General features: G+C 56.4%; 4 protein-coding genes across 4 annotated transcripts; 3 read left to right on the forward strand and 1 right to left on the reverse strand.

The window, feature by feature from the left end:
- Positions 1-547: 547 nt before the first annotated feature.
- On the forward strand, positions 548-2254 carry GCG54_00000920 (Cactin; the record flags this gene model as incomplete). Its single annotated transcript, XM_045401051.1, has 1 exon — positions 548-2254. The coding sequence occupies one exon, from the start codon at positions 548-550 to the stop codon at positions 2252-2254; it is 1707 nt and encodes a 568-aa protein (XP_045258835.1).
- A 2964-nt stretch (positions 2255-5218) lies between these two features.
- On the forward strand, positions 5219-6985 carry GCG54_00000921 (Forkhead protein sep1; the record flags this gene model as incomplete). The annotated part of the gene is made up of 2 exons (XM_045401052.1): positions 5219-6145; positions 6269-6985. 2 exons carry the CDS (start codon positions 5219-5221, stop codon positions 6983-6985), a joined length of 1644 nt encoding a protein of 547 aa, XP_045258836.1.
- Positions 6986-15730: 8745 nt separating this feature from the next.
- GCG54_00000922 (uncharacterized protein) lies at positions 15731-17350 on the reverse strand (the record flags this gene model as incomplete). Its single annotated transcript, XM_045401053.1, has 1 exon — positions 15731-17350. The coding sequence occupies one exon, from the start codon at positions 17348-17350 to the stop codon at positions 15731-15733; it is 1620 nt and encodes a 539-aa protein (XP_045258837.1).
- A 2200-nt stretch (positions 17351-19550) lies between these two features.
- Positions 19551-21258, forward strand: GCG54_00000923 (FAD-linked oxidoreductase afoF; the record flags this gene model as incomplete). Its single annotated transcript, XM_045401054.1, has 3 exons — positions 19551-19900; positions 19954-20161; positions 20257-21258. 3 exons carry the CDS (start codon positions 19551-19553, stop codon positions 21256-21258), a joined length of 1560 nt encoding a protein of 519 aa, XP_045258838.1.
- Between the last annotated feature and the right edge of the window lie 176 nt (positions 21259-21434).

A 21434-nucleotide genomic window follows, 5' to 3' on the forward strand; every position in this document is an offset into this window, starting at 1 on the left:
CGTTACATTGCAATAAACTTCCCTGAGCTCGCTGGGAGCTCCAGGAGAGGGCGATGCCATTAAGCTGGGGAAGAGCTTGCGATCGGCCGATGTCTTGTGCGTCATCATGTTCCTGAAATCGGCACATCTGGACGTGCATCTGCGCTCCCGTCGAGCTTTAGCGTCCCGGGGCCCTGGACTAGTGGGGCTTTGGGGCGGCCAGATTCCGATCTTTTAGCGGGGCATCGTCGAAAACAGCGCTGTGACTGGTTCGGCAGAGGGCGTCTGGGGCGCTGCTCGGTGAGGGATCTGAGATTCTCGGTAAGGTCAGGTCTGGGAGACAAGATGCTAGTTGGTCCCGGTCAGTGTCGGTGAGCATCACGTGCTGATAAGCCGCGCTGACGTCTGTGGGCATCTCCGATAAGCTTCTTTCGCGGCCAAGCAGGCGCCGACGATGTGATGCTGCTTCCATTCATCCCATCTTTTCCCATTGCAACATCGACGACAACGAACATCCTCCTTACTTGACAACCCGCTTCAACGCCTCAACCTTACGATCGACGCAAACATGGACCCGGGCCGCAGAGCTATGATTAACTCTGGGCGCAGATCCCCCAGTCGCAGAGACCGCGAACGCGAAAGAAGCATCACCTCCCCCCGGCGCGACTCCAACAACCGCATCTCAAAGCCCTCCAATCCTCCCCCGTCCTCGAGGTCACGTCAAAACAACAACAACACGAGCTCGAGCTACATGACCCAGGACGAGCAGTCGCGCCAGTTTGTAGCCGACGAAGACAAGTTCGTCTTGAAACAGGCCAAGAAGAAGGCAGACATTCGGGTTCGGGAAGGCCGTGCCAAGCCCATTGATCTCCTCGCATTCAATCTGCGCTTTATCGATACCGATCGCGACGTATTCGACGACGACGATGCCGACCTGCATCTCAGCGTCCCCTCTCCAGAGGACGTCTTGCAGGGCCTCGACGAATCACAGCTGAAAGAGCTGGATTCTGACATCACGTCCTACCACACCCTCGAGACCAACGGCCGTAACCGCGAATATTGGAAGTCGTTGCAAACAATCTGTGCAGACAGGCGGCAGAAACTGAAACCCCAGGGCCCAGACGCTCGGGTCGTCAGCACAGTGTCAGACGACGTCGACAAGATACTGCGCCCCAAGACCTACGAGCAGCTCGAGGCCCTCGAGTCTCAGATCAAGGCCAAGCTTCGCTCCAACGATGACATCGATGTCGACTACTGGGAGCAGCTTCTGCGCAGCCTGCTTGTCTGGAAGGCCAAGGCGAAGCTCAGGAAGGTGTGCGAAGCAATCAGCGATAGCAAGGCCGACATGCTCAAGCTGCAGGATCCTGACAAGGCAAAGGCTCTGGGGCAGCAGGCCCTGCAAGCCGAGTCTATTTCCGGACCTGCAGCAGTCAGGAACATGTCATCTGAGCCCGTTAGGGCCGAAGCAAAGGCAGTGTCTGTTTCATCGGGACTCCAGGGTGGCGCGCCACCAGGAACGGCTCGCTTTGCGCAGACCGGCAACGAAGACTTCTCCCAGGCTACCAAGGCTCTCTACGACCGCGAGGTTGCTCGTGGCATCGGTGAAGACGAAGAGATCTTTACAGCTGAGGAGACTGTGCCGAGTGGCTCGAAGCCCCAGTGGGCAGACAAGCACCGGCCGAGAAAGCCCAAGTACTTCAATCGTGTTCAGATGGGCTACGAATGGAACAAGTACAACCAGACTCACTACGACCACGACAACCCGCCGCCCAAGGTTGTCCAGGGCTACAAGTTCAACATCTTCTACCCTGAGCTGATCGACAAAACCAAGGCGCCCACCTTCAAGATCATTCGAGAACACGGCCGGAAAAGGGGAGAATCCTTTGCAGCTGCAGGGGAGGAGGACACGTGCCTCATCCGTTTCATTGCGGGACCTCCGTACGAAGACATTGCATTCCGAATCGTGGACAGAGAGTGGGATTACAGTGCAAAGAAGGATCGCGGCTTCAAGAGCTCTTTCGACAAGGTGAGTGTTGTGGCGTTCCCTACACTGTCTACACGTGTTGTCCCAGGCGCTCTTTCACTCGTGGCGGAGTCGTCTTGCATATGCGAGAGAGCCACAAGGGGGGATGAGGAAGGGGAGAAGGGGGATGGGATGGGAGGGGAGGGGAGGCTGCCAAAGAGCGCCCGCAGGACGGCGTTTCTTTTTCCAACTCCTCTTCTTTCCCTTCTGGCCCCCAACCTCCATGCAGTTGGAGGAACCGACCCTCCTTGAGCGTCCTCCTCCAATGTCGGGAGGCGCGAAGAGCGACCGTTTCCCGCCAGACCGCCATCTCCGCCCAGTGTCAACACCACGACCGCAACACCATGCCAGCCGCGACTATCTGACGCGCGCCTCTTTGCGCCCCTGTCACCATTCCATTATTCCATCACATTGCAACCCCATCCACCCCATTCTTGGCCTGAGCTAATCTTATCCTCCCTACAGGGCATCTTGCAGCTTCACTTTCAATTCAAGAAGGTAAGGGACAAGTCCCACTCCATCTGCGATTGTCATGTACTAACAGGCTTCGCGCAGATCTTCTATCGGAAGTAGACGCCCTCAAACGCGGGCTGCTGCTCCTGCCATCAGGCCGCATATCAGATATCATCAGAGTCATCCGGGCTGGTGCTCTGGGAAAGCGTTTGGACCGGGGCACTTGGCCGCCCGGAAGGAAAGAGATCTATCTGGCAGCAGGAGAAAACATCCGCCTCACCTTTCACGTATCCGTTGGCGCTCCCACTCTCGCTGGTACCATGTACACCCGCCGCACGCGCTGCCTTACATACTCACGCCGATGACCGCGACTGACCGCTGCGGGCCGACCTCTGGAAAACACACAATGACGCACAAACGTCCAGGCGACCATAGCTCTCGCCTTCAACTAATCAATTATCTGCTATCTGCTTCTCACCTCCTCGTGTTACCTCCGGTACTGGGGCATCATGCTGCCCCGGTCAAGCTTGCTATGCCCATCTCCTGGCCTGACTGCTGGCCCCCCCCCCACGATACTAAGTGCTGACATCTTGGACGACCTGATAGAATCTGAAGCACGCTGATATGGGGCATACCCGGTCTGAAGTCGGAGCACAATGGCTGCAGCTGCTGCTGATCTCCACACCATCGCAGATGAATCCACCGTCACCCTGCCACGCCTGCCCTCTCATTAGAGTTGGTGGCTCAACCCCCTTCACCGACTAGTGGAAGGGCTGAGGTTGGGGTATCATGACGAACAGCATGGCCACCATGGCGTTGGCTACACGTCCGTAAGTGCCTGCAACGATCGGTCAACCCTGTGATGCACAATGTGAAGGCAAGAAAACTCGAAACAAATTTCACAGCACAAGCGGCGGCATCTCGGTCCACGCGGGATTGGCGTCCACGGCTTCATATCGTCTGTTCTAAATCTGTTTCGATTCCGCTCTCCCCGCGGACTTCTAGAATGTGTAAATGATCTACAGGATGCGGGTCGGTGTCAGAGGAGCGATCTTGCGGTCGCCTTGCAACCCCATCTGGGCTGGCACGCTCACCATTGTGAGGCATCGCTCATGGCACAATGGCAGTGATTGGCCGTCTCGCCAAAGACCATGCACGCTTCCGAAGGGGAAATGCTGCCTTCCGGCCTACTGCCCTTCTCCTGGATGCTCCCATTTGGCTGGCTAGTTGGCTGGCCTCACGCCAGTTTTGGCAATGACATGCATCGTCTGGTCAAACTGTATCGGTGTACAATGCTCTTGTCATCTTCTGGTAGCTGCTCACATCGGCCTAGGGTGGATGTGTGCAACAATCTCTCTGACGCCCCTCGCCTGGTGTTAGCCAGAGCCAGAGCCCGCGGCATCCCAGTAACTTGCCGTTGGTCTTTCGCGGCATTCTCCACCCGCACCCAAGTTGCGTGCGAAGGCCAAATGCTCTGCCCGCCGCGTGCATCATTGTGGTTACTGGAGTAGACCTCCGCTCCTGCTATCAAATCTGGCGTTGCACGCAGACGCCCTGGATCATGGGTCGACAAGCTAACGAATGGGCTTACACTTGGTGGCGTTGTTAGCCCCAACGGCCGGAGGAGACCCTCGCGGAAGAGGATATGGAGAGAGGAGAAAAGACAAAGAAGGAATGGAGTGCCCAGAAGAGCTCTGCCAGGTATGTCCCTGCTAGCCAGGAGATACCTAAACTTGACATGGCTGCCATGGCAGGCAGGGCAGGCGGCGAGACTCGCCCAGCTCCCCAGACGTAGCCGAGCCTCTCCGACTGGCACCGGGCTCCAGCAGCCAAAGAATAATGAAGTTCGACCATCCCTGCTCGATGTCACTAACAACAAAAGTCACAGAAGCGGCAGCGGCAGCAGCAGCCACAACCAAGCCCCGATTCTCCGTTTGTATCAGTCACAGAGACGCAGATTGGCTGCGGCGGATCAGTGCAGCTCGCAGACCTTGATGGGGCCTCTCGTCTAGTTGACACAAATACAGCCATACGCACACTACACGCAGGCAAAAGGGAGCAAGCAGACATGAGCAGCAAGAAGAGCACACACTACATCAACATCGACGCACACAAGCATACAGGCACCACACACATAGACACACACACATGGCCGCGGCAACGGGAAGGGACGCTAATCCAGACCAAGCCATGAGCTGGCAGGCGGGCTGCTATCCCCCCGATATCCACATGGCTGTTGGATGCTGGCACCCCTGTTCAACCCCTGTTATTTTTCCTCCACGCCCCCTCTACTTCGGTACCTCTATCGTGTACCTAGCTTTGTCCTTGTACCTGGTCGACATTGCCAAAAGAGCGACCTACATTCGTCTGCGCGACACGACCATGGGCATTTGGACGAACATCTCCCTCCAGGCTCTAGGTTTTATCAAGAAGGGTGAGCGACCCATGCTCGAGGCCCTCTCTCATCAACTGTCAATGCCTACACCTCCAAGACCAACATCACTAGTCTCATAGCATTAATACCTCTCGTCGTCTCCCTCTATATCGGCAGCGCAACCTCGACAGCATTCTTTATCTGATATCATACCTCTGCACCTCGTTGCGTGCCCTCGTCATTGTTATTAGACACCTCAACCTCACTCCTTCACCAGTACAACAACGACCTGTTTCTGCAACGTCTTTTACCCTTCCGTTCACTCCTTGAAACTCCATCGCGGCAAACAACCCTTCTCGTTTCAGTTCATCGCTCTCACCGTCTCTGCAATGACGGCGACGAACGCTCCCACCGCGCAGATGGAAGCCATGTCCGTTCACGAAGGCCTCAACCACCCCGGCCAGTCTCCAGAGCCTTTATCCATCAGGACAGACATCGCTGGGAATTATTACCCCATGATTCCCAAGCCCACAATCAACGGTCCTCCGCAATCATACTACACCCAACCGCAGCTCTCGGCCCTCAACCAGCCCTTTCACTCACCAGCCATGAGCCAACCTACGATGTGGGCTTCTCCTCGTTCCTCCGTGGACGACTTTGACAACTACTCCTACCGCGCCCCGGCCCCTACATCCAACTACCAAGCCGCCTCTCTCTCGCCGCGCACCTGGCCAGACTCCGTCCAGACGCCTCCTCCTCAGTATGAGGTTCCCTTCCACCACCAGGAGCAATATGACGGCCTTCCCAACGGCCACATGGGCATGTCCCCTGAGGCACTTCGCGACTCCTCGCTCAACATTGCTGTTGACTACGGGAACAGCAGCTGCTTCCAACAGACCCTCACAGGACCCCACGACATCACACCGATGAAGTATGGCTCACCTCCTCCGATGACCACGACCTGTGCTCCATTTGTTGCGTCCCCGGCTTCCCTCCAGGACCAGTTCAAGGCAGAAAACCACCCAAGCATGAGTCCGAGCCCAACGCCTTCGGTCTCTGGTCAAAGAACCCAAACCGCGAGGACCCTTCCCAACGGCGGCAGTGGCGACGGTGACAGTGACGCAAAGTTAAATGAAAAGCGCGAGACCAACGAGCCCTATGCCCAGCTCATCTGGAAGGCTCTCAAGTCCCAGCCCGACCGCTGCATGACTCTTCAACAGCTCTACCAGTGGTTCCTCAAAAACACCGACAAGCCAGAGAAGGCCGGCGGCGATGGCTGGCACAACAGCATCCGCCACAACCTCAGCATGAACTTTGTAAGTTTCCTCCTTCTCTCCCATCTGCATGCAGGGGTGTCCTCCCAGTAGCGCTGCATCCAAGGCCCACCTTATCGATCCTTTGCAAAAAATGACCATTGCATGGACTAACACGTCATCCAGGCCTTTGAGAGAATGGAAGAGCTGCCCACGCACGAAATCACCGGCTCCTCAAGCGAACGCATCCCTTCAAAGTGGCATCTCAAGCCCGACTTTGAAAACGGCGTCAGGCCAACCACGCACTACCGCGAGCACCCCCGCAACCCCAACGGCGGTGCCAGGCGCCGCAACACCGACCCCAACCGCCGCCGCGTCGCCAGGACCGCCACCTACCATTCCTCCCCGGAATTCCCAGACCGCACGATGCCCGGCCGCGCCCTCTCAGGACGCCGCGGTGGCCGCGCGACAACCAACGCCCGCGCCGCCGCCAGGGACCTCCGCATCAACACCAGGCTCGCAGAGCACGCTCAGGATCCCTGGGTTCCCGGCCACAACTTCGCCGCCGCACAGATTGAGATTGTGAACCAACAGGCGGAAGAGAAGAGACGGCGCAACCGCGACGCCTCGGCCCGGTTCCACATGCACGCCGCTGAGCGCGAGGCCGAGCTGGCAGCGCAGCAGCAACACCAACACCACCAGCACCAGTACCAGCAACAACAGCCGCCTTACAACTTCGCAGCCGCGCACTACGCCATGAACAACATCGCCGGCGTCTACCAGCACCCCCAACACGCCGCCGCCCCGCAGCACTCTTCCCAGCCCCAGCAGCAGTCCCAGCCGGGGCAGAGCGAAAACGTCCTCTACGGCTGGGGAGGCAGCAACGCCAACCAGGGGATGTGAGCGAACACTTACCTCCCCTTGTTGCTCCTTCCAACATGCATGAGCTCGGCCGCACGAGGTAAAGTAGGGTCCTTTGACCCGTCACTGCTTCTACTGCCCGTTCGTTTCCCTCATTCATGGTTTCTTTTTTTTCCTTCTTGATGTCACCGCGGCGGTTGGGACCCTGCGGACTGCTACCACTTCCTCTTTGGGCGGCGTTTGGGGGATAACAGGGGTGTTTGGGCTGGGTGGGTGTTGCTTTTTTTCATGTATGGGTGTGTGTGTGTGTGTGTGTGTGTGTTTCCCTCTTCTCTCTCCATGGAGCGGGCATGGGTATCTCTCTGGACAAATCACAATCACAAATCTCGTCTTCACATTTTCTCCTCCTGCGGCACGGACGAGGACAGACGTTGAGAGAGATGGCGGTCTGGGATAAGAGATGGTGTGTGTGGGAAGATGCGGACGGCGCAGCCGATCCCGAATCGGCCGTACCCTCCGCTGGCAACTACCTCAGACGAACAGCAGCAAGTATCTCTGCTCTCTGCTCGTTCTGTATTGTTTGTGCCACGACGAACAGCGTACGTCGGTCCTGGTTGTCGGGTTGCAGCTCCCAGTCAACGTTCCATTCGTCGGGGCTACCTACCTACCATCCATCCAAACCCAGTCCACACACATCATCTCTTCTGCCCTGCTGCCCTCCTCTGCCCTGAGGAAAAGAAAAGGGCGAACGAACACCTCCGCCAAGATCGGACCCGGAGCGTTTGGGGGAAGGGGGAAGAAGATGGAGGGGGGGGCGTGTGGTTGGGGCCTCGCACTTCCTTTCTCCACACAGCCATGTCCAGGAGGGGGAGGGGGGTACAGTGTCCGCGTTTTGACACCTGCAAGGATTCGCGGGTGTGGTGTCTGTCCTCGAGAGAGCAGAGAGCAGATGGAGCTGTTGGGACTAACAGGGCAATGTTGATCGCACATACAAGTGTGCCATTCCATGCTAGAAACGCGCGCGGGGGCGAGAAGAGAGGAGAGGAGAGAGATGGGATGGGAGAGGGAGGAGGGAAGGGGTGGCGAAAAACAACCGGTACTTGCTTTTCATTTTTTGGGTTCTGTTTCTTTTCACTTTTCTCTGCGAATCTGCGACGATGAAAAAAAGATGACGAGGTGATGGTGGTCTTCTTCTTTCCCGATCTCTTTCTTGCCGTCACACACACCCGCAAAAGATTTTGTGTTTCACGACTTGGCTTTTTTTCTGTTTTTTTTTCCGTGGGGGGCATCTGTCGAACGAAAAAACACATCACATCACCAGCACCATTCATAGAGCGCGTGCAGCCGCTGCTGCAGAAATACCCCCTCCCTCCCTCCTCCTCTTCTCGTGTTATCATTTTTGGTTCGGTTTGTTCTGCTTTTTCAAATGTTTCATAGTCCATCACAGCCTCCACGACGTCTGTACTGATATGGGATGAGAGGCACGTCTGTATTTTTTCCGAAAAAAGAATCTAATGAATGACCAAAATGATCTGCTACCAATGCTTGATGAAACTTGCCTGTGAATGTCAATCGCGCGTGGGTGACGCAGTGAGTCAACTCATGTCTGCCTGCTTGCCCCATGTCTATAGCCCGCCGTTGTGTTAGTCACTCCCATCGTCGCAGTCTCCTCACCGCGTTGCAAGGACCACGATGATACAAACGGTAAAACCATGGCCAGGCGTTGACGTCTGTCTGGTGATGGGTGTGCCGGCGGGCAGCGGGCGCGCATCTTCGCCGGTTCTAGCCCATACGACATCTGCTGTTGCATCACCTCTCATGGTGCCCTCCAAGGCCAGGTCTCCGATCCTGTTCTCCTCGTGCCATTCAAACCCTAGGTGGACCCAGTATAATTTACCGACAGTACGGAGCCGAAGGATTTGGCAAAGAGCCCTAGAGGCCAGAGGAGGCCTTAGTGCTATCGTGACGGCCGCAAGTCGAGTGCCCCCCGGCATGGGGTGTTGGCGTACGTACGGTTGGGGGGTGGCCTGGAAGTATCAGCAGGGCAGGGCAGGGAAAGGGCTCCTGTACAGGGCAGAGGAGGTGATCAGAACGTCCAGTTGGTGCTGTGGGCTGCTGGTTAGGCTTTGCCAGATCCGATACCCGCCACACGGGTTGATGGGGCTTTGGGAGCACTCGGAGGGTGAGTGATCTGGGAGGATGAGAGCCGGGGTAGAGAAGACGGGGTGGACCAGGGGAGGAGGCAGGAACAAAGGGCAACGGGTGGTGAGGTACAGACACGCCTGTCATCTCCCACGGGCAGCGTGGGAGGGGGTGGGGAGCTGCATCGGGGTGTGGGTGTACAAGATGATGGACTTGGAGGATCGGCAAGGGACAATAGGAACATACATGAATGACCTTGGTCAGTCCGCGACGCCTTCGGCTGGCGGTGTCAATGTGTATGAGAAAGACCGCCCGTTGGAAGTTGAGATGAGACCAGCCCAACCGAGGGCAGGTAATCTTGCAGGAGGGGACGCATGAGGCATCGACCAGTCGGTGAGATATCGACCAGACCACTGGTTCTCGCCTCAGGTCCCCGAGTTCGGGCTCTACGCCGCAGGGCTAGAGAGAATTGGAAAGGATTTCCTATCGAAAGAGGTAAGGACGTCGACAGTGGGCCCCAGATCAGAGGGGGTAGGAGTCCAGAGGAAGCTATTCTTGATGAGTTCCGAGCGAATTGCTGCTCCCTCGTGGCCTGCCAGGGTCTTGGCATGCCTCCTTGGGAGCTGAGACCCAAAACCATGTATGCGGGGCGGCCTGGTGGTGACAAGATTTGAGATTGTGCAGAATGGAGATGAACCTTCGCAGCGAGTGCCGGGAGTCTTTGCTGGAGGTGGCACAGACATTGAGGGCAGTGGAGGATGGACAACATTGCGCGTGAGGAAGCTTGCCGCCCAGTAGCCGTGTCGTCTATTCGCACTCCGTTGAAGCGTACGCCCCAGCTGCGAGGTGAAGGTACCTTGTCGTGGGAAGCGATGGGAGGGAGCATTTGAGTGCTTACGAGCTGAAAGTCAAGACGAGGATCCGCTGGGGTTGAGTGAGGGACGAGAAAGAGGATCGTCCGATGGCGAAGTTACAAAGCCTGGGCAGCGAGGCTGGGCGACAGGGAGCTGGTAAGTCAGAGAGGATATCCGGGCGGTGAATGAGGTCCACCTGCACCAACAGACACCTGCTCGGGTCGAGTATCAGCATTAGATGTGCAGCTTTCTTTTTCCTGGCGCATCGAGTATGTAGGCCGTTTGAGTGCGGGGAGTCTTCGACAAGCTCGCAAGTGTTCCTTTGACGTGGAAGCGGCACCAACTGCAAGCCATGTCTCTCTGCAGTCGGGTGCGTGCGGTTGGGTCTGATGGAGCGAAAGGTAGCATTGCAAACAGCATCCTGTGACCCAGATCCGACTTCCGCGAGGACCGCAGATGACCTTGCCGGGAATTTTTGCCATGCAGGCATGGAGAAACATCATTGCATTTCCGTGGTTGGAGACACCTCCCTTGCTCATCGCCCATTCAGGATGATAAGGCGCCCCATATTCTCTCCAACTTACATCGCCTTCCATTGGGTGCCATACTGTCGGGACAGACCAGGGAGGGTCATCCTTCTCCTGGGATTGCGTATCCCAACTTAGCTCGCAGCCCGTTGGCGTTGGGCGGAGGTTGCGGTAGTGGTAGGCCAGGTAGGTGGGGGCTAGCCAGGTCGCCAGGCTCCTGCGTGCGCTTGAGGTTGGAGGCGCGCCGTTCCCCTGGCTTTCAGAGTCCGAGGAAGGCCCAACATTGTGAGTTGTGGGAGGAATCTAGCTTCAAACAGGCGATAGATGCGACTACCCTTCCGCATCAGTGCTCATATATCGACACATGGACTAGCTCAAACGGGCGCCGTAAGTCTCTGTAAGCGGTACTGTTGGACCTTTACCGACATCTCGGTGCGCGATTCTTGGTACGGTAATGCAGAGAACTGTTTTCTGATGCCAACCTGGTCCTGACCCGAGTCCGGGTTTGGCCCGGGTTTGGCCAAGAGTCACGGCGGTAAGTGGGATAATCACTAAACGCGAGGGGCACAGCACAGATGCAGAGCGTCTGTGAGTACATCCGTACGTATGCTATCTGTCCCCAGCCTTGTCGTACCCGCGGGCTTTCGCTGAGCCAAGAGGCCGCGTATGTTACGAGAACTTGCCGCTGAGTGGTGTGCCGGATGAGATCCTAGCCTCCGGAGGGAATGTGAGGCTGTGATTGGACCTGGCGATGACAAAGGACAGCGGAACCCGCACAGTCAGGGATCTCCAAGTCCGAGGAGGCTGCAGTACCCAGGCTGTATTGCCAGCGGGGAAGGTACATGGCACCGTGGCACAAACGATTACCCTCTTGTCTGCGATGGTGCGGCTGGGAGCGGTTGGCAAGAAAAGGAGACTCGAGATTGGCCATCACTCGGGGCGAGGAGGGCGGGCGTGGGTAGCGGGCTCGATTTGGCCGGGGTTGATGGAGGTCCCATCTCTGGTACGGTTACCATCTCGTACAACGCGATATGCCGCAGATATGTCGTAACTGACAATTGTCGATTGATCTGTCTGCCGGCAACATAGTGGTGGGAAGCGCGCAAGTCGTGCTGGCTGCGTTCGTTTGTTGATGGCCGTTGTGACAGCCGACTCCTCACAAGTCAGTTCGGGCGCATCAGCACTCGACGTCGAAAAAGACTTGATCTCGCACTTGTTGGGGGGTCCTTTTCCCTTCCCTCCTGGCGCCGTGCGGAGCCGGGCCCGTACGCCGATGGCGTCCCACTCTTGCGGCAGGGGCCCCTGTCTCGCGGCCCCGGCCGTCCTCTCAAAGCCTGGCAATGACGCTGCGGCCAATCTACTCTCAGCCGTATTGGTGACTCCGAGGCCCCTTCTCTCTTCTCCTCCTCTTTGAATGAAACCCTCTTGGCCTTCGGCTTGCGCGTGCCTCTATCCGCTGTTGCACTGCTCTCAGCGTTGGCTGTCAACCCTCGTCCGGTCCGCCTTTTACAATCGCTCAGTTCAGCGCATCGTGTGTTTTGAGACTTTAGACTTCGATCGTACAGCTGGCCGTTGACGTATTTTCCGAAGGCGAGGGAGCGAGACAACTAGCCTAGCCTAGGGCCAACGGTGCAAGATCCCTCGACTCGATCCCGCTTGCAGGGGAGCTCTCCTCTTAGTCAGGCATCTGCCAGCGACCACCCTTGTTGGTGCCTTGGAGGCTCGGAGTCCTCGCGGAACCTGCTCAAAGCAACAAATGAGGCAGTAGTCTCGACGAGGCAGTGGCCCAAAAAAAGACTCGACGCCCATAGGTTCCACAAACGACAGATTACTGATCAGAGGAAGCTCATGGGCTGATCGAGGGCACCAAAGGAGCACACTTCAAACGGCAACCCCAGCCAAAGGCGTTTTTCTGTCGCTCTCATTCGCGGAAGCTCCACTTAAAAGCGTTTTCCTAATCGGGAAGGATATATGCGGCAGAGATTGCGGTGTTGGCATTGACACTTTGACAGCGGCCGTAGAGCAGTCACGTCAAGGCGGGCAGCGTGTGCCACCCAACTCGCTTTTGCCCGGAGTAGCTCTAACGGCCGCTGCTACTCTGTTCTGTGCGTCTTGGATTGTTCATCGAACAATGTGTAGCAGGCCACCAGGGGGTTAGCCTCCTTTCTGACGGCGCCTGCGCCTGTTGGAAGCTGGCATGTCATTGCCGTGAGAATACAGGCTCAACGAGCGTTCGTTTCTTGGTCCGAATGCAGGATGCCATATTCAGACACCAGGTTGGAGACAGCCACACTATTCAGTAGACATGGCGGTCGGCAATTTGGCCCACGGTTGTGCCCTCGTCACATTAGATATGCCTTCGCTGCTTTTCGATGGCGATATTTTGTGATAGAATTTGGATCGCTGGTTATCGAGATTTTCTCTGTTATTGGGGGCCGTGTCTTCACCGTCTCCCCATATCCGTATGGACATATGCCAGTACAGGTTGGTTGCACAACGCTCGGCACTGTCTGGACTCGGCGTGGCTGGCGTACGTCAGGCGTGCCCGCCGCCTTTTGCTCTCTGTGCCCTCCCTCTCCCGTGTTCATGGGAGGTAATTGACAACTTGCTGTAGACAATACGACTTCGACGTTGCCAGCCGTTAATCGCCTTCTCAAGCCGAGGACTCTCCCGCCTGATTGACCCAGGTCGCATGTCCTGTCAGGCGGAACGCAACCCCCGGAATGTCATGACGGTCACGGTTGTGAGCTCAGAGCACACTATGGACGAACCCGTATACTTCTCATCATTATGCCTAATCGTGTAGCACGGCATGGGATCGAGGTACGACGTAGGTAAGCCACAATCGGTCTCGTAGCGTTGGAGAGGATATGCATCATTGATATCGAATGAAGAAGAAGGGTGTTCACAACATTTGATCAGACAACAGATATCTCTGCTGAAGCAGCCACAAATACCTTGCTTGCGATGTCTCGAAGCTGGCGGCCGGCCAAAAATCCATCACCACGGGCGAGGAAGTCGGACGGGGGCAGTGTTCGCTCCGCCCGGCATTGTGACAAATTGACGATATGTCATAGTGAGAATTGAGAAATTCGAGAAGATACCCACGATCCAAGAACCCAATGCATTGGAGATGATGGAGGGGCCGATGGGCATCCACCGTTTGCAATGGAAGACTTGAGGCGCGAGCATGCGACTGGGCTCGGTTACCGACAATGCGCGAACACAGAGGCCATGCATGAGAACCTCAGAAGACCGATGGCACCGGTCCTTGATATTGACAGAAGTCTGCGAGGCTTTTGCTATGGCTGTTGCCTTTCCCTCGCAGACAAGCACGCAATGAGACACGTCTTGGGCGGCCTCTCAGTCGTGCCTGATTTGAAAGATTCTCTGACTCTCGTAGTCAGATTGCCAGCCGGGGAGACAGCATCCCATTGCCCTGTCGTACTTCTGGTGGCAAAGGCTTACTGTACCATCCTACGACTTGATACCAGTCCTTTCATGCACGCTCTATCGCGTATAAATTGCCATCTTTGGCCCGTTTGCGTCGTAGGCAATGGTAATGCATCCCTTGACCCGAGAAAGATTGATGTTTCGTTGCCAGTTGTTTCCTTAGATCAGGTGCGGGCTGAGCTGGACAGTTTTGTTCGTTAGAGCAGCTATCCACCTGTGGAAAGGGTGTTCTGTGACATGTATGCATGCCGGTGTCGTGCAGGGTAGACAAGAAGACGCCGAAAGTCGACGGGATGACATCCGGTGCAGGATGAAGTCAACATCGTAACAGCTTTTGAAGGATCGGACTGGCTTGGCCCGCCGGCTGTGTCCTTTTCTGCGTATGCAATGTTGCGTTGTCAAGGCTCGAGATGAAAATGTACGGACCGGATTGCTCCCCGTTGCATCGGGATGCGAGTCATTTCTTTTCCCAGCGCAATGCTGCATGGTCCCATCGCGGGCCGGCGCCTGGAGACGAGGCGGGATGCGGGTTGTGCGTTCAACTTCTTCTCCGGTCAACATTCTGGCCGATGACGCGCCGTAGATCCATGGGCGTATCCTAGGTCGTCTGCAAAAGCAATATGTGCTGCAGGTGACGAAAATGACGAATAGACGCGAGTTTCAACATTGCGCGGCGCTGATAGACGAGACAAACGAGCGCTTCTTTGCCGTGCGAGACACTGTCTCCGAGGTCCCTCCAAATGGGTCGTCCCGTAAGGACACGACAGGGAACGCGGGTTTTCCGACCGCGATCTTACTCCCAATCGCCATCTTGATGTAGATGTAGGAATTGCGTGACATACCTAGAGTTTGACATGTGCACCCAGAGCGCTCGCGTCCAGAGATCCTCGAACTTCCGCAAGACGATCAAGGAACTATATCGCATCTAGAGTTGTGATGCCGTCCATCACTTCGCAGAATATGCCCCAAAGGTTCCTAGGCAGCAACGGGCTTTTCCTACAAAGGCGTAGTTGCGAAAGACCGCAAGGCTCGCGAATCGGCGACATCGCATCGAGTTGCGGCATGCTTCCGCTATTGCGGTGACGCAAAGCCGATGGTTGGTTTTGAGTCGGAGTTTTGGTCCCGTCCCTCGGACTTTTGAAACCGCTGGACAGACACATCGTTATCCAGCTTCTCCACGCCGCTGCGAGAAAGTAGGAACTGTCATCCCTCCAACTTTCGGTAACACTGCATAATGCACAGCCAAGTGCTTTTCGAGAACTGCAAGCACCAGAAAGGTAATTAGCTACTTCGTGTTCGACGTCGGTGGTTCGGACAACAGCATCCAGTGTCGGACAAGCGGGATGTCAACGTGAAGAGCGTGTCGGGCCTTTAGGAGAAACCCCTGGAGAAGAATGTTGCTGTGGTGCTTCCAGACATCTTGCACTACATGAAGCGACCCTTTAGTATCGGCCAAATCGGGTTAATTTGGGTAAGAGCCGCATCTGAGACCGTATCATGGAGCGGTCGATGTCGGTTTCATGCCGGTGATTTCATGCGCGACCCGTCCGGTTCGATTCCGGACCCCTTTGTTCCTTGGATCTCCGATGTCTGAGTGACCGACCTCCAGGTTCGGGAAGTCGCGTCTCTGGGGTATCTGGGGGAGTACAAGGAAGAGGCTTTGTGCACAATGAGCAGACTGAGACTGTGGCTCTCGGTCTTTGTATTCGCCGTCACGCATGTCGGCCGAGAAAAGGCTGAACAGATAGAGTATGTTACGCTTGTATTGAGAAAACAGTGGTTCGGTTTTGGGTATCTGCAAGTCGAGTCGATCAGAACTTTCGCTTCTTCCGTGCTGGTCCTGCGGCGGCCTTCCGCTGTAGCTCCTGCTGCAGCTCGTCTCGCTTCCTATTTGCTCTCTCCTGCGAGGTTTCTCGAGTCCTTGCCTGCGACTTGGATTCGGTCCGATCACGACCTCTGTCTTCTGCCTCGGTAGCAGAAGTCTCCGGGTCCTTTGGCGCAGGAGCTCTGCCGCCGATGCGACCTAGCCCGGGCTTTTTCAGTGGCTCGGGGGATTTTGAGCGATTCGCGGACCCGCCTATGCGACCGAGTACCCCTTTCTTTGGTGAATCGGTATCCTTGGAAGGCTCGGGGGTATTTGAACGTCGCTTTGCACCGCCGATCCGTCCAAGTCCAACCTTGGTAGGTTTCGTGTCCTCTGGCTCGGGTTGACGAGATGCAGACGAAGGCTCTGCCACTGATGCGGTATCATCGTCGTCAGACTCTGTTTCGGTTTCCGAGCCATCTGGCTTTGGCTCCTCAGGGGCGGGCGGTGGTGAAGGGGTGGGTTGTTGCTTCCTCCCTATCGTTCCTAGGCGAACAGGATGTCTCTTTGGTTCTTGTGGAGGCAAGGGTACACTGTCAGGTATCTGCGAGGTTTCATCCTCACCTTGAGTACTGCCATCGTCATTCGTCACGTTCGTTGCACGAACGGACCGGTTGCGGTTGGACATGAGATGCGGCGGTGTTGACTGAACTTGGAAGTCATCATCATCAACCGGACCGTCCCTTTCAGTCTCTTTGCCGTCCCGTCGAGTATCGCCGGGTTCAGGAGAGTTGTTCTGCTGGCGCTGGCTGGAGTTCGGTCCTACAATTGGGAAAGTCGACGACGCATTCTTGGTCCACCAGTCATCCAAAGATGGGTCCAAAGTGGCATCTTGATGCTGGTACTCGAGACCATTTGAACCGAAGACGTGCCGGATCAGGTTGGCGATGTCGGCGTCATCACCATCAAGCTGAGCCTTCCAGTCATCGTGGCTGAATGGTGCCAGGCCTTTGACCTTTTCCTCGGCCATCTTCCTCGTTGGCTTCTGCTTGGCCGACAGAACGGTGAAGACGTTCTCTAGGCGGGTTCCGGTAGCCTCGAGCTTGTCGAGAAGTTTCATTATGACAATGTCCTTCTGCTTCATGATTGCGAGGAGCGAGTCAACCTGACGGGTCTTGGCAGAATTGGCCCGGGTCAATGGTACAGTCAGTTCGGTTGCAAGCGTCGACTGGGGGCACTTTTGCAGGTACATGGGCCACACCAAAGGCTTCATGTTGTCCAACTCGCAGGAAATGTGCATGGTCAAGCCGGCTTCCCCAGCATCTTTCTGGGAGGCGGTTGACAAGTTCAAAGTCGCCTTGTCATGGTCTGGATGGGTTGGGTCAAAGACAGATCTGATTTTGGACAAAAAAGCTCGCATATTCCTGGTGCTCTCCGTGGGATCGATCGTGGTCGAATTGGCGAGGCTGCGCATCAAGATGCCCCTGCGGTCCAGTGATTCGACCCAGATATTGGCCAAGTCGGTTACATGGACGGTGTATTCCGCGGTGGAGAAGGCCGTTGAGACTAGGAGGTTGGGCAGGCCAGCTGCGGGAGGCAGTGGTCTCCATACCGGTGGTGTTGCCATGGTGCCGCCGCCGGTCTGACGGGCCGAAGGAGGGGCTGTGTATGGGTGATACGCTGGGAGTAGACCGAGCGAAGCTTCTGAGCAAATGTCTTTGGAGCAACGTTGGGTTTCCTGAAGAGGGTCGCTGCAGACGAAAGGAGTCGAGAGGGATGAAAACGATCTGTTGCAGCGAGTTGAAGCGTGAACGAGGCTGACGGTACGACTCTGCGGTGTCGTGTGTGACGAACAGGTGCTATTCTGGGCCGTTTCAAAAATCGTAGCTCAAGGGAAGGTGTGAGATGCTGTGTTCAAAAACCAGACGGGCTGGGCGATAGAGGCAAGGTGAAGTTGGGAAAATGTGGTCAGTAGACCATGTGGCACTCTTTCCCGCCTCGTGGAGTCGCGTTGGGGACGGTGATGACACGCGGGCGACTGTTATGGCAGAGAGTACTCCAAGTGTAAGGTGACTGAAGGTTGGCAAGTGCCTAAAATGCGAGTCGGGGAGGTATCACGAAGCGCTTGGCGCGATGTTGTTGCACGTCGAGATGCCGCTTCAGGCAGCCACGTACAGTAGGAGGCAGGAGGATTACTGTGCCAGGCGAAAAAGAAAAGAAGGCACGAGTGTGGCAGGAGACTCTCTTGGCACTGTGTGAAGTCGCGACTGGGGGCTGCAATTGGTGCAACTCTGACCCTTGGGTTGACTAAGTGGGACCCAAGGTCATTCTTCACACGGTTGATCGCACTGTCCCGACCGCACCTGCGGTGCTCAACGGATAACTGTAGAGCGTCTCAAGAGCATTACACACGCGCAGTGTAGAGAATCTTTCACCACGCCTCATGCAGTACGGAAATATTCCGTGCTGCATTATAGCTATCCCACTGCCTCACGTTCAATTAAGCAGTGAGCTATGATCTGACGTGTCTCACAACCCAGTGAACTGTGAGGGGGCGGCGCGGGATGGTCGGTCACCTGACATACCTGGCGCTGATAGCTGAGATAGAGTTCTGAACACATGCCAGGTTGCCCATTCTTGTCATCAAGAATTGAGTTTCGCTCTGCCGGTGCTCATTCAGCCTCCGTCTGCCTCAGCTGCTGGTTATTCAGCAACTTCATGTGAATACTGCTTGACTGCATCGTAAAGCTTGTAATGCGTTACTGCTCAGTGAAAGCCGTCAAGGCCCTCGGAGGCGCGTGGCCCAAGCTCCTCGTCTTGGGGGCTAAGTATGTACGTACCGCCTAGATCCTCATCCAAGCTCGAGCTCTTGGGCAGGGCAGATTTGAACGAAGGAGCGGGAGTCCTCCAGCTCAGTACTTGTTGGCAAAGCCCAAGCCGCCGAAGGCATCAATTATCGCAATAACTGGTATCGATATTGAACGCCGTCATCCACTCGCCACCTCGAGAGCCACAGCCAACATGGAAAACTGAGACAAACCGTTGCAAAACTACCACCTGGCCGACGGGCTAGGCCCTGCCAGTCACCCGCCCAAGCCCCTGGAAACCCGCTGCTTCAGGCCTTATGCTGGCTCCCATTGGCTGGAATCTGCACCGCCATACCTCTGGATGCGTTGATGCGCCACTTTCCCCCCCTCCTCGGCCTGCCAAGATCTCTCTTGGGCCTATTAACTTCATTTGGCATCTTACAATACCACCCCGCCCCCGCCAAACAAGCTTGTTTCTCGATTCTTGCCAACGACGTCGGGCTCCCTGACTGGCTGGCCGCTGGAGATGACTGTCACCATGCTTGCCAGGCACAGACAGCAGGGTGTCCCCCATGGCCCATGACGTCCATAATGAGGAGATGTCGACTTACTCCTTCCTGCTCGGTTCGACAAACCAGTGGCGATATGCCATGCCCCTTGGCGACCACCCATTGGCCGTGTTGAGAATTCCCAGCGTGCCACGCAGCATCCTCGCCTCTCCCTTCCTTGGCCGTCGAGGTTAACCTAGTGCCCAGCGCAGCAGCGGCAAGCAGTCGGGAAACAGCCACAGCGAAATGGTGGCGCCGCCCACGTTCGATGGGATGATCAGCATGGGAAGCTACGGTGACGGAACCCGTGGCCCGCCGCTGCTACCCCAAACATCGGCGCCTGCTGGTCATCCCCAGCGGGCTTGTCAGTCCAGGGACATGAGTCTTTCTTGACGACGATTCGCTGCTGGCAAAACTGGTTTGGCGGGATATCTGGGGCGACAGCCACATCTCGGATGTATAAACACGACCTATGCTGGAAATCCCATTCCCTCCTTCCGTCGATCCCATCTGGCCGTCTATCTCTTTCCCTCGCATTGCCAGTCTTCGCATCTCGAAACCGGGCAATATCATGGGAAATAAGCCCAGCAGCCCATTGGCAACCTGCCTCGACAAGGTCTGCGACGGTCGGTCCTCCTGTGTTGGATACCCAAACGACCCTCTCTACCAGATCAACTGGGTGAAGCCGTACAACCTGGACATCCCCGTCAAGCCCATCGCCGTCACCAAGCCCTCCACCAAGGAAGATGTCGCAGGTTTCGTCAAGTGTGCCGCAGACAACAATGTCAAGGTACAGCCAAAGTCGGGCGGGCATTCATACGCGTGAGTTGGCATACCCGTCGCCATCTGGCTTTTCTCTGACACGTTTGTTGCAGCAACTTTGGCCTAGGTGGCACTGACGGCGCCCTCGTCATCGACCTTGCCAACATGCAACACTTTTCCATGGACACAGATACCTGGCAAGCGACCATCGGCGGAGGCCACAAGCTGCACGACGTCACCGAGAAGCTGCACGACAACGGCAAGCGTGCAATGTCCCACGGCACATGTCCCGGCGTGGGCATCGGCGGCCATGCAACAATCGTAAGAGACCCCCGCAGGTGTCTGTCTGGCTGCATCATGTGGCCATCAGTCTCACCTTTGCATCTGCGCTGTGCTAATGCAATATGCAACAACAGGGCGGTCTTGGTCCCAGTTCACGAATGTGGGGAAGCTGCCTCGACCACGTTCTCGAGGTTGAAGTCGTCACCGCAGACGGCAAGATCCAGCGCGCAAGCGAGACCCAGAACTCGGATCTGTTCTTCGCTCTCAAGGGCGCCGGCGCCGGGTTCGGCGTCATCACCGAGTTCGTCGTCAAGACCCACCCCGAGCCCGGCGATGTTGTACAATACTCCTATGCCATCACCTTTACCCGCCACCGCGACCTCGCCCCGGTTTTCAAGCAATGGCAGGACCTCATCACCGACCCAGAGTTGGATCGCCGCTTTAGTAGCGAGTTTGTCATGCAGGAACTCGGAGTCATCATTTCGGCAACCTTTTACGGCACCGAGGAGGAGTTCAAGAAGACGGGCATTCCCGACCGCATTCCAGCTGGGAAGGTCTCTGTTGTGGTGAATGACTGGCTTGGGGATGTTGCGCAAAAGGCCCAGGACGCAGCTCTTTGGCTTAGCGAGGTCCAGTCGCCATTTACGGCGAAGAGCTTGGCCTTTACCCGCGACGACCTTCTTCCCGAGGCGGGCATCCAGGACCTCATGAACTACATTGACGGCGCCGACCGCGGCACCCTGATCTGGTTCCTCATCTTCGACGTCACGGGCGGCGCCATCAACGACATTGCGATGAATGCGACTGCCTATCGCCATCGCGACAAGATTATGTTCTGCCAAGGCTACGGCGTCGGCCTGCCGACACTCAGCCAAAAGACCAAGGACTTCATGTCAGGCATCACGTCGGCGATCCGAAAGGCGAGCCCTAACGACCTGAGTACGTATGCAGGCTACGTCGATCCGACGCTGGAGGACGCGCAAGAGAAATACTGGGGTTCCAATCTGCCTGCTCTCCAACGCATCAAGGCCGCGTGGGACCCAAAAGACCTCTTTTCAAATCCCCAAAGCGTGCGGCCCGACGCCAACGCGAAGGACGTCGCGCCTGCGAACAATTCTGAACCCTCATCACCCTAGGAAGAAAGCGGGAGTTTTCGGCGCACAATTGATTTTTCGGGGCTTGCATTTTCGGTTTTCCTTACCTGGGTCATTGGCATTTCGGTAGTCTTTTCGTGATACGCATGCAAGCCGCCAGTCGATCTGCGACGGCTTCTTTCTCTTCTCGGATACCCCGTATCTTCAATGCAGGCATA

This window comes from Colletotrichum gloeosporioides, assembly GCF_011800055.1.
Source record: "Colletotrichum gloeosporioides strain Lc1 chromosome Unknown consensus_83, whole genome shotgun sequence".
Taxonomy (NCBI): Eukaryota; Fungi; Ascomycota; class Sordariomycetes; order Glomerellales; family Glomerellaceae; genus Colletotrichum; species Colletotrichum gloeosporioides.